Genomic DNA, 13,454 nt, shown 5'->3' on the forward strand with positions numbered 1-13,454 from the left:
CAGCACTTTGTGGATTTTTATTATTCCACAGCTGACAGCATAATGCTTTGATTTTAATAAAAAAATTAACAATTAGGTTAATGTTATTGACTATGATGCAGATGCTGAAATAGAATTCCTTCATTAAAAATAAATAATTCTTGAAGTATATGAATAAAGCATGATATAGATATACAGAAAAAGGACAGAAAACCAGCTTGATTTTCTAGATTTGTGGTATATACACCTGCTCAGTGTGGGAATTTACATGCTCAGAACTGAATGATGCGGTACGTACATTTTTCTGTATTTGAACTTTATTTGTCATTTATTTTGTCCCACTGGGCAGTCCTGGGATAGAAGAAAGCCCAGCTCTAATTTCCGTACTTGTTTTTAATCAAGGATCCTTAATTACACAGATTTTCTTCCTAATAACATCAACTAGTGTCTGCTAATTAAAAATTTAAGAAGAATTTATACCTAAGTAATATGATAAACGCACAGCCTTAATTCTTTAAGCCTTTTAATAAACTCAGCAAATTCCAGTGACGACACAAACAAAACAAATAGAATGCTTTAAAAATGTCAAAATGAAATTAAGGTAATGAATCATTTTCCTTAAAAAAAAAATAAAATTGAATGTATTCTTAAGTAGCTAAAAGATAAATGAGACCTAAAAATGTAAAAGGGAAAAGAGAAAAAAAATAATGCCAATAATTTAATTCTAAAATATTTGTTATAGTCATCTATTGGACACAGTTAAAACATTTAGCACAACAGTTTGTTCTCAGTGTCTGCACATAGAGCAAAGCTGAAGAAAAGCATGTACGCCACAACATTGTTGAAAAATTCCATACCAATTTCAGTAAAGCCGAAAATACAAATTGTTTCTGTCAGCAAAGCTCTCTATTCATCATTTCTTTCCTGAGTGATGATCTAGGCTGTAATGTCAGGAAGTTAATGGATTAATGGTAAAGTTAATGGTCAGAACAACACTTTTGGAAATAATCTTAAAATGGATCCTTCCATATTTTTATTATAAAACTGAGTTTGAAAGGTTTTATAAGGTCATTTATATTCACATAGGACTGAGCAAAAAGACCTTATTTTCAAAGTAAGGTTTACGTGCCATTAATTTACAATGCAGACAAAATGTTATGGTAACTTTTCTATGCAATGCAGTGAACAGTCAGTCTGCTGTGATTCTCTGGCTGAAAAAAAGTAACTATGTGCATACATAATTTTAAACAAAGAGAAAGGTAGAGTATAATAAAGATGGATAGACCTAAATGTAAATAGATACTTGCTATAAAATATCTCCAAATCTGAAATTATAATTACTGTAGATTTTTTTTTGTTTTATGTATTTTATTATATTTTTTTAAAATATTAACATTTATATATTTATTGTATATAATCCTGGCAGGAAGGGAGCCCAATTGGCAGACTATTTCAAAAAACAACCAGCTGTCTATATCTTCTCTAAAGGAATAATAGTATTTTTTCATAAAATCATCACCTCTCCTGACTACATCTACATCCTTAACACAGAGGAATGAGTTTAAGGAATTGTTTAGGCAGCTTCAGTTTAAGTGAGTTTAACCATAACATGTTCATCTGTTTTTTGGGAGTGGGGGTTAGTAGCCACCTCCTAATGTTTGACTGGTAGAAATAGGATCCCTTGTTCAAAACAGGTAGTCAGGTTGCTATTTTAGTACCTGAGATTATCTGCTGCACAGTAATTGGGTGATCTGCCCTCTTATGAAGAAATAACACAGGAAAGAGAGGAAATACATGTTTTCAGTTTTCAATTACAGAGAGGACCTACAGATGTTGAAGAAGCTTTTTATGAAGTAAGAATTTGAGGGAAAAACCAAAACCCCCAACAACTCCACATGGACTCTATTCAAAGACTGGATATGTTTCAGTCCCAATCTTAACCAAGATCAATTTACAGACTTCCTGAGATGAAAACATAAGTGCAAAAAATATACGAAATCTATTTATTTTTACTTAGTATTTAGACTCTTTCATCAGGGATTACGTATTTAAGTTCAGGTGCGTGTGAAAGTTTCTTATCTGAGTCAAAACAAGGTTTAAAAAGGAATACTGCTTTGGGAGAATGAGAGGGAAAAAACCTATTTTTTCTTAACAGACATTTCCTGATTTGTGTATTTAAGCACAACAATACAGTCAGACCTTACTGTTTGTTTTTTTGTAGATAGCTTCTAATATTTACATGCAATTTACTGTTTCTATTCACAAATACAAACTTTTTTCCTACTTTCATTGTCCCTTTGATTGGCTAGTTGTAGTCTTCGCCTGGTATAAAAGTACAAGTAGACCATCGATAATCTTTGTTCTTTCATTTTGTTGTTACACATAATGTAACATAATTAAATATGCCAATTCAGTGCATTTATATGGAAATTTACTCTGAGAAAGAATCTAACAGGAAAGATGCATGGGAGCTAGTTGCTGGCAGAATTAGTGTTCAGGATTTCCTGACTTGTTTCTGTAGTGAGGCAGTTGGCCCCGGTGGAGAGGAGAGTGAAGAGGAGAGGAGAAAAAGGAGAGGAAACGGGGAAAAAAAAAAAAAAAAGAATGACCAAGATTTAAAAATATTTCTATGAATTAACATATTGATAAATTTACCAGTAGTATTTTGCTGTTCCAGCAGATGGCACTAATTACATAAACAATTCACTAAAATAAGGTAAATTTTAAAAAGCACAAGTATTAATTGTCCAAATCTCAGTATTATTTTACAGTATAGAAAAGAAAATGAGACAGAACATATTATTTCACTGTATTTTCCATCTCAGTATAATTCAACATCACAAATACTGAGAGTTTGCATAGTGCATAATCCATCCATTTGTGTCTCAGAAAACAACAATCAACATTCTGATCAGTGTTTATCAATTTGAGCTGTCATTTTTTATTTGGCATTTAGGATTTGGTCTTCTCAGAGATTAGAAGTAGTCCTATGGTCTTATGACTAGAAGAATGTAAACATTTAGAAAGACTTAGAAAGACTCTGAACTTAGTTACCAGTAAATCTGAGGAAGTCCTTTTTTCACATATTGATGATATAAGTTGTTCATCTCCTTCTGTAATAATCATACAATATGTGTGATAATTTTATGGTGATCTGAGATTTATTCTTTTTTCTTTCTCTTTTTACTTCAGCAATTTTCAAAAGAAATACGACAATGGCAAATAAATGTAGATGTGGCAAATGACATGGCACTTAAGCTGCTCCGTGATTATTCAGCAGATGACACCAGAAAAGTAGAACTGATGACTGATAACATTAACGCGACATGGGCTGCCATTAATAAGAGGTAGGATATGAATTCTGCAACTAGATTTGTTGTTAAAATGCATTAACATTCATTGTCCAGCTTTGGTTGGGGATTATAGAAGATGTAACTTTTGAAAATGACACGATTATAGTGAGAAAGGGAAGAATGATGATGACTCCTCTGTCATATGTTTTGGAAATATGTCTTTGGAATGCCATTTAATTATCTCAAATAAAATTTTGCCGTCTGTCAGTTTTCCTCTGCTGTAACCAGTTTTCAGCTAACTTTAGTTGATAGGTTATATATTTTAAATATTTAAAATGAACTTTTTCATATTTCTATGTACTGTCTCCACATCACAATCACGATGGTGATTTTGACTCATAAACTGAATCTGACAATGACAGACACATCCTATTGAAGCAGGTTCAAAGCAGAAATGTTATCCTGCACCTTTGAAGCAAATCTCTAGTCAAGAAAGTTTTTTATTAGATCCTTGATCACATTCTTGATTATATTTCACAGTCTTGCAGTGTTTGGTTTAGATATTAATTCCTTACTAAAAGCAATTTTTGCAGCTTGTCACCAAATTGTGAATCATCCAATACGCAATCTATAAAATCAGAATATATTACAGCATAAAAATTACTTTATAGTAGTAAAAGACTTTTAAATTATTGCACATTAGATAAGATACGTAAAAAATTAAATCAAAGTTGCTTTAATCAGTATCTTGAATTAAGTTTTACAGCTTATAACTGAAACTAGAACTGAATTAGATCTTAACATGTTTTTAATTAAGTCTATGAACAAGGCCAGAAAAGTCAGTTTAGTTAAATATACAATAAATTTAGGACATCCTCTTGCATAATGGAAGTTACTTAAATCACTGATGACTACAGAAATTTATTCCCACTTGTTTAATATTTTTTTTAATGAAGGTGATATTCATGTGAATGAGTCACTTTAACAGCATTTTTTGTATAACACACTTGCCACTGATGTTAAGATCCTGTTCAAATGAGAGAAGAGATGCTAAAAGAAAGCCACATAATAATTTTGGTTTTGGTTTCTTCTCCCTATATCCTTAATTTAAATGGCCTAAATATTTTGTGAATAGAAAAATTAAGTGGCCTACACTGTTTTGCAATGGTTTGAACCTGCCATTAGTATCAGAATTGTGTGTCGGTGTAAAAAATGTGAAACATCCTTTTCCATGAACCAGATTGCTAAAACACTAGACAGGCAAGCAGCAGTAAAATTCCACTTTGCCTTTTAGTAATAGTTCAGCCAAAGCAAGTAATTCAGTCATTAAGGCAACATCTGCCAGCTTGTGTTTTGTTTTCCTTAAGTAGATTTGCAGCTGGTTGCTGTGTGTTTACCCTTTGCCTTACTGTTCTGTTTTATAACATTGAACTATAATGAATAACATTCTAACTCCTTTAACAGCCAAGTTGGTGAGCGCTTGATGGTTGCTTCACTTTTGTCACTCACCACTTTTTAATTTTTATTTTTGTTGCTGATAATGCAAAGATACACTAAAAAGCACATGAACTGATAATATTGGCAAAAGCAAGTGACTTGTAAACAGGTCTCTTCCTCTTCTCTTTAGAAGTGTTGTCTTTCCAAGAAATAACTATATTATTTAAGCTAAGGTGATTAAAGAGAAAGTGATCTTTATTGCTTGCATTTAGAAAAATAAATCTAATAGATGAACTAAAGTGTTCTAAAGATAAAAAGATACAATGAAGGAAGAGACCATTAGAAATTTACTATATATAAAAATGTTTGTTATAGTAGTATTACATTATTTCCTCCTTTTGTGGGCACTCATATTTCATGTGAATTCTTATATAAAACATGAACACTTGCTTAAATTTGTTTCTTTCCTAGGAATCCACCAAATGTGTTTAAATTTTACTAACTTAAATATTAAGCTAAAAAGGGACTTAGATCTTGCTTAAGTGGAACGTATATTGCGACAGTAATTAGATAATGTACTATGAGAATTGGTTAGGACTCCAACCCATCACTGCCTAACAGACATCTTCAAATAATTGGCATTGCCCATCAGTTCCTATGCTCAAGTTCAAAGGGACTCAGGTTTCATGGTAGGTATTAAGAGCTTTCACTTTTCAAGATGCTTTTTTGGGCTCCTGAGACAAGATACAGGAGACACACATCAGCCAAAACGTAAAAAGTAACATTTTTTTTCCCCACTGCAGGGTATGGACAGTGAAGACTCAATATATCATTATTAGACTTAGTTGTTGTTACTAGTTTAAATTGTAGGGAGTTGGAGAGGGAGCGGCAAAGAGTTGAGATTCTAGACGATGTATTTGAAAGGTCTGAGATACCAACTTCCATATTTATGTAAGAATGGTGTTAATTCTCTAATGCAGCCAGCTGTGCAAACACCTTGAGTTTGCATGTCAGCTGGGCAGTGTGAAATGGAATTGGCCAGACAAACTAAGAACATAAACAGTACAATGTGTGATGCATATCTGTTCCCTATCTAAATGCATAATATAGCAGTAAGTATAAGTGTGAAAAAGTTTTGGTCTTTGATCAGCAAACATTTCCTTGTCAGGGATTGCTTGTTATAAAAATATGTCATAGTCTAAACCCGACTGGCAGCCAAACATCACACAGCCGCTTGCTCACCCTCCCCAACCTAGGAAATGGGGCAGTGAATTAGAGGACTAAAGGGAGATTCATAGTTGAGATAAAAACAGTTTAATGATTGAAATAAGATAAAACAATAACAATAATAGAAAGTACAAACAGGTAATGCACAATGTGATTGCTCACCACCTGCCAACTGATACCCAGCCCAGGCTAGCAATCCCAAAATATGAACATCCTACCATTGCAAACCCAGAAGAGAGAGAGAACTCCCTCCTTCCTGGCCAACCATCTTTCATATACTGAGCGTGACGTTACATGATATGGAATATTTTATTGGCCAATCTGGGTCTGTTGCTCTGGCTCTGCTCCCTCCCAGCTTCTTGTACACCTGCACACGGGCAGGATATGGGGAGTTGGAGACAACTTGATCTCGTTGCAACAACTGACATCAGTGTGTTATCAACATTCTTCTCATACCAGATTCCATACTGAATCCAAAACACAGCACTATTCTAGCTACTAAGAAGAAAAATTAACTCAGTCCCAGCCAAAATAGGACAAAATACAATTGTTAGAATGTAAACTTTATCTGTACATAATGTTTGTAAGTATGATTTTATTGCCTGCCAGAACGAGCTTGACCAATCTGATGGAAACAGGTTTTCTTAATATACTGTACATGTCCTAATGCTACTTTGCTTTATTGCACTTGTGGAATTAATCACATCTGCATTACAGTTAAATTGCATTCTGGGTGAGAAAAACTGCATTTACATATCAGCAACATCCAGGAGTATGAAGTGTGTTAAGTTATACTGAAGATTCATAGTTGGTTTCGCTAGATAGACCTTTCTAGGAGCCATCTCTGAAAAGCTTATTTGCTTATTTAGGCTTGGACTACTGAAGTTGAGAAGGAAACAATTTACAATATGTTTTACTTTAAAGAACATTCCCATCTTCTAGGTTCTCCAAGCAAACTCAGCCTTGTCCTTTCCATTCTTCTGTTGCTTTGAAGGTTGGTTTGCATTCCTAAAATTGGTATAATTCCATGCGTATGAGCAGCTATTATAGTTCTTTGTGCAGGCACACTTTTTTTGAGTACAGTGAAACAGCTAAATTAAAAATGTAAGTGGCCATGGGAAGCTTGTTTACACGTCTGTGCCTGCAGTTGTCCTGGCTGTAGAGCTGCAGTTGTTTGGGTGTGAGCAAGAAATCATTGCAAATGTAAGACTTCAGATGAAGATGGCAATGGTCAAATGTCATTTTCCAATTTTCCCCCCCCCCCCCCCCCCCCAAAGAAACTGTAGTATGATAATTTTTATTTTTATCATTATGTTGTGGTGATGTATTGATTGGTTTTTGAAATAATTTTGCCAGGCTCAAGAAGGTAGATATGTAGAGTGTCTGCTCTTTTACAACCAATATGTCATGTTGAATCTTGTTATTTACACCATTTTAACAATAGGTATCAATTTAAAATTGCAAAGACTGCTGGAAAACATTGTAATTGTAGGACAGTTACTTTATTTTGTGAGAGATGTTGATAACACATGTCTATTTTTGTTGCCTCTATTATTTTAAAAAAAAATTCAGTATAGGTATTTGGCACATGCTGGAACATGTTGTCACATGTTTCAGTTCTTCAAGGACTTAAGTACTTAGTCCATAGAACTATTTATGTTGAATGAAAGTGAGTCTCTGCAGTCTCAGGTCTCACACCCAAGATTATATTATGGAGCAAATAATTTTATACGTCAGCATGTTTTTCCGAAGAACTGATGTATCTCTGTTGAATGTTGAATAGGAGGAGAAACAAAGTTTTCAAAAAAACATTTAATCCAGAACTGTTCTGGAAAGTCAAGACAAGAAAGTACAGGAATCCTTTAATTTTCATGAAACTAATTTGTCTCACTTTGTCAGTACAGCACTCCATGCTTCTCAGAAGTTACTCTTCAGCAGAGTTAGTAACATCAGCACACTCTAAGGAAAAAGTCTTTATTAGCTGCTTGTGATGCAAGAATATTAAGGCTTTTGTGTTTAAAATATGGGTATCTTTGAAGTTTCCTAAGATCTTTTTTCAGATAAAGGATTAAATTCTTTTTTTGTTTTCTTTTACTATTATTTTAAACAAAATAGTGCACTCTCAAAAAAAGGACTATAAAAAGGGTGCAAACACTACTCTGGCAAGGTTTAGATACTCTGAGTTTAATCTGAGATATTTGTTGGTTTATGTTTTCTTTGGTTAAATGTCATCCCTTAACATATCCATATTAAAAAGTACACCAAAAAGGTCATTTAGGGGAGAGGGATTTTTTTTAAGATGATAGATAAAAGAGAGGTTACCTATTTGAAAGACATTCTACTAACTGCCTACACTCTCAAACAAATATTTATGTACAAAATATAATCTCAAATTTGTCAGCAATGACATCAGTTAAAACTGCTTTATTTTTCTTCCTAATGCCCCTAAGAATGATGAAATTTCAGTCACATATAGGAAAAGATTACAAAAAGACATATATAAAAATGCCAGACGAGGTTCCTATAAATAGGAGATCTTGAAAGTCATCTTAGCTGCTTATATTCTAGTTGTCACCTTTGTTCTCCACTTAGCTGACTGTACTTTTTGTGCAGTACTGACAATAGTATGTGGATCCAAGGTGAGAAGTCAACTGAGGGTACTGAATTATTTGTGATTTACTTTGTGAGAGCATAGTCTTGGATATGCAATGCTTTCAAAATGCTTGTAGGATGAGCTGAAAAAGCAGCGTTACCCAAAATATGGTGTGATTCATCATTTCCACCTTTGTGAACATATTCTTGTGATCTTTGAGAAACTCTTTTAGGATTAAAAAAAGGAAAGAATTCTTGAGTTATTTCAGGAGAGGGTAACGTCAGTAATAGAGTACTTGCCTAAAAGGATCTCTGGACTCTTGTGACTACAGGGACATATTTCTTAAAACTCTTTGTATCAGTGTGAATACACTTAACGTTCCCACCTCTTGAATAGATATATTTGTAGGATAGTACCTTTATCACTTCCAGAAATGTAAAAGATCATCTGCAGGTCTGCTAAATCCTTCCACAGACAAACAGAAATTACCTCAAAGAGAAAAGTGGTGGTGTTCGTAAATTAATACTGGTTTTGGTGTTTTTTTTTTAACTTGTCTGTCCCACAAGTGGCTTGCTGAGGTTTTTTAAACATCATGAATTCAGCTGATTGATAGTTTAGTGGTTTTGATTGTTAACTGTAATCTAAATTTAATTATTTCATTATAGACAATTAAAAAGAAGGACAACACTGGCATTTTGCAAAGAGGCCTTCAGCTTCAAATACTGAGAGCAAGTCAATAATTAAAGCTAAGCAGGAAAAGTGAAAGTAGAATGTCTAGAAGACCATTTCTCACTGGTCAGATAGTTGCTCTTTCCATTTTTTTCCTCACTTTTGATTTATATTTTGGTCTTGAGTGAAATAGAATTCTGCTGCTTTGTTCGGATTTACTCTGTGTTAAATACTGTTTATTCCTTTTTGACAAAAATGAGAACAGTTCTCATGTTATAGTAAAATCCAACTGGAAAAATAATTAAATATTTTATGGCACAGAATTCTAAAGGGAGAGTGGTTTCATGGACTAACTTGAATCATAGTCAGAGCTTAATATGGACATTTCAGAGAAACACTCCATTTGAGAAATCTCACTCTTCTACATCCATTGGAGGTACAGGTACTAAGGAAGACATAAGTAAGCCTGATTTTGTGAGAGAAAGAACAGAAATATCAATTTTTCTTCTTACTCCATTAGAAGATTAAGACAAGTGTGCTTTTTTTTTTTTCTTGAAGGTGAGAATTTCTGAAGTTATTAGAGAATTTTAGTCTCTATTTGAACAAGAACAGAAGCTAATGCCCTGTGCCCTGAAAGTCCAACCTTAAATCTATTTCCTGTTAGTCTGCAGATAAATTAACAAACTGTAGAAAACTGATCATCACTTTCCTCCAGAGCTTGCAACAAATTAATGTCTTTCCTTTCCCCTCAATAGGCTTCTTATCAGGCTTCATGTCCTTTAAAACAAGCAACTGAACAGAAATTAATAAAGCTGATGGGCTAGCAGAGTGCCAGCAGAAAGGAATTTGACCTTAGTTGTCATTTTTTGTTTTCATTATTATTCTTGTGATAGCCTTGGGGGTTTTTTCCTGATTTTTTTTTTTTTAATTTTTTTTTTTTTTTTTTTTTTTACAGCATTTCCTCGCTATTGCAAGCTTTGGTGCTTCATGATTGTTTAGCTTCTGATCAGCTGCTGTGTGGGAGGTGTAAGCTTCCCCTCACTGGCTTGTCAGTCAAGCTTGAAACTGAGAGTATAATTCACTCTGCCTATTAAATTTTTAGTCTCTCTTTGGAAGTTACCACCAAATGTGTCAGTTTGACAACAGTGGTGCTTGCCTTTTGTTGTGTGGCTGTATTTTAACTATGAACAAAATTTCAGCCACATGATGTTTTTATATAAACTCAAAGAAATTGACAAATGACAATGAGCCGTTATCATTCCAGATGAAGATCAGTGGCACAAAAGGCTGATGGTCATGACTCTTATGACCAAAGCAGAGACTTGAGGAAACGACTGTACTGAGGACAGATGGGAAAGCAACAGAAGTAGCAACGTAATTTTCTTGCATGTCCTAAAATAAGAGTGGTGAGAAATCATTGAGGAAAGATGAGATTAAACTGGTAAATCTTGAGGACAGAGCTTTAAAAATGAATCTGATACAGGTACATAAAAGGGGAAACAGTAAGTAAGCAAGCAATTTGTGGAAAAGGAAAGATCAGTATGTTCATGTCGCTTAGCATCCAGTATCAATCACATGTTGACCAGTGCTCCAAATTAACTGTAATGTGCCATGTTCCCTGACAAATTTAAAAAATACAGAGATCTTGCCCTGCTACTAAGCATTACATCTCCTGCAAACTACAAGAAATACTATCTCCTGCAAATGATAAGAAATAATAGCTTTTGAAATTATCACTCTAGCTGGCATATCTGCAGATTTTTACTTTGTGCAAGATACGTAATCAGTTATGTATCTGATACATATCTGCTTAAGCACAATAGTTCCTTCTGGCAATGACTTATACAGATCCAGTTTTTGTTGGTAAAGAAGAAAAAAGTATTCTTTTTACGTGTTCAAAATGTGCTTCATATTATTGAGATTCCATTTGTTCACTTGATGCAGTATATAGTAAAACTCTCACTTTCTGCATTTTATTAGTATCTTATATTTTCTTTTTTGTTTTCCTTCTTTTCTTGTTTTTGTTCCTATTATTTATATTTTCTTATTTTTAAAATTCATGTCGTTAGACTGCAGTCTAATTTAGTGGTTCTTTTTTAAGTATATCTTGAATGCATTTTCTGTACCCTAAAACATGAGTTATATGTGCTGATTTTGGTTATCTTTTTGTTTTAAAATCTGAAAGAGATGCTGATATTTATTATCAGTAATGGTGAACAGCTCAGGAATTTCCATGAGTTCTTGGTGCTTAGAGCATGTCTGAGGTTGATACTTCAGCTATGCTAATTAATTAGTAATAGTGTCTATTGCTCTATTTTGAACCATAAACCTTTACTGATTCCAAGAAGGCAGATTTATTTTTGTGGTAGTTCACCTGTAAGCTTCATGGTTTCATTCTACTCCAAGAGATGGGAGGCAATTCTTCCAGGGCTGTCCTCTCTCTTTCTTCCTGTGGGAACACCAACAGAATAGATTTTTTCAAGTAAGATGGCACTGAGGAACTGTAGTTCAGATTTGCCTTTGGTGACACCCTTCCTTTTTATACTGTGCTGACCCCTTGGAGCTGTGGACACTTGTCACTGTTAATTCTTTTCATGTTGGGGAAAATAAAAGTAGAAGCATGGAACACTTGTATTGAATTTTGCTTTGGATAAATTGGTTTTCACATCGTGTCACTGCTTTATTCATTTTATGTCTGATACTCTCTTTTGTGCTGACTGGGACAAGGTACTCAGCATCAGGAGAGTAAGTTAAAGATGGACGTAATATTTATTTGGGATTTTCTTCTAGTAATCTTTCAGATGCTAGTATGTATGGACATCTTCATTAAGCTATTGGTCTTGATTTTAAATACTAAATTCTTTCAAGGCTACAGCTAGTTCAGAACCTAGCGGTGTATACTCAGTTAAATCTTCCTTGTAGTATCTGGTATTTTGGACACATCTATATGGAATCTTTCTGCTATCACATTCCTGATGATTTTTTCTGTCTGGAATTATTCACAGTCCTTCCCAGGTTTGACTAATCTAAATAAATTTGCCATCTTGTTCTTCACACCCTTTTCCTAATGGTTAATTAATGCACTGAATAACACCTAGTGCTGCTCCCCTAGGACAAGCTTCTAATGCTCAGGGTTGAACATTGTTTACATTGACTATATTATATGTTCTTAATCTCAGTTTTTTTCATTCAAGAGGTTTCTGTAACAAAACTTTGCATCCCTGCCACAGTTCTTAAACAGCTCCTTGTATAGGGGCTTAACTTGTGGGTAGTAAAATGATTATATTTTTTTATTGTTGGTTTTCATCTTTTGTTTCAAGTAAAAAGTTGGCAAGTGTATTTTTCCCCAAGACACAGATTTTTTTGGGGGGGGGCCATAATACACTTATTAAAGAAATGTAGTGTGGTATTTACACATTAAAGAAGAAATCTTCTCGAATGCCCATTCCCAATAGAGGGATTCCTTTCTGTTTCTGATAGAAACAGCACTTTAGTATTTGTATAGATGTATATATAGTCTTTATAGGTGATTTCTCCTTTTAGATATATGTATTTGTTTGGGAACTGTCTGATTATGGAGGGGCAACATTTAGCTAGTCACAAATATTAAAGATTGCTGAACATAATAATATGTTCATGTGGGGTCAGAAGTTTACTATATGTATAATGTGCTTAGCTTGCATTGGGTCAAATGAACTAGTCATATTAAATTTACTAGAATAATGTCACTACTTGATGTTTGGGACTACTAAAATTAGTAAAATAAATAAGCCACTCTTCTTCAGATTGTTATTCTGCATAAACTGTAGCACATTAAACCATCATATAGAGATCAGAACTGAACATACAGTTGCCATTAAACATATTGAACAATTTCAAGTAAATGAGACAAACTATACTGCAGGTATTGGATAGCAGATGATGGCCTTTTTTCAGATCAGAAGTACAGATAATCAAGAAAGAATGGCAGAGGTTAATATAAGAAATTATAATGGCACATAAATATATTAAAGACCTGTAAAAACAATGTGTCATGGTAATGCCACATGGATTTAAAAATATTTATTTATTTCCTTGACTTTATCTCCAGTATTTTTATCTTTTAAATAAAGAGAGATTGTACACTGTATATAAACCACTCAGTAAAGTATGGAAATTTAGACATCCGTGGCTACTACAAAACATGGAATTTGTGAGAAAGACTGTTCTAATACTGCATTTATGCATAAATTTTTGTAGACTAATTTACGTGCAGT

At 33.7% G+C, this 13,454-nt stretch overlaps 1 protein-coding gene across 8 annotated transcripts in view; it reads left to right on the forward strand.

The window, feature by feature from the left end:
- Positions 1 to 13,454, forward strand: part of DMD (dystrophin) — a 1,208,865-nt gene that overhangs the window by 922,417 nt on the left and 272,994 nt on the right. For all 8 annotated transcript variants that reach the window (XM_074905425.1, XM_074905436.1, XM_074905445.1 and 5 more), the window contains one exon: positions 3,172 to 3,326. In XM_074905425.1, the coding sequence (XP_074761526.1) occupies positions 3,172 to 3,326 (155 nt within the window). The remainder of the gene's footprint in view (positions 1 to 3,171; positions 3,327 to 13,454) is intronic.

Source organism: Athene noctua, chromosome 1 (assembly GCF_965140245.1).
Source record: "Athene noctua chromosome 1, bAthNoc1.hap1.1, whole genome shotgun sequence".
NCBI lineage: Eukaryota > Metazoa > Chordata > Aves > Strigiformes > Strigidae > Athene > Athene noctua.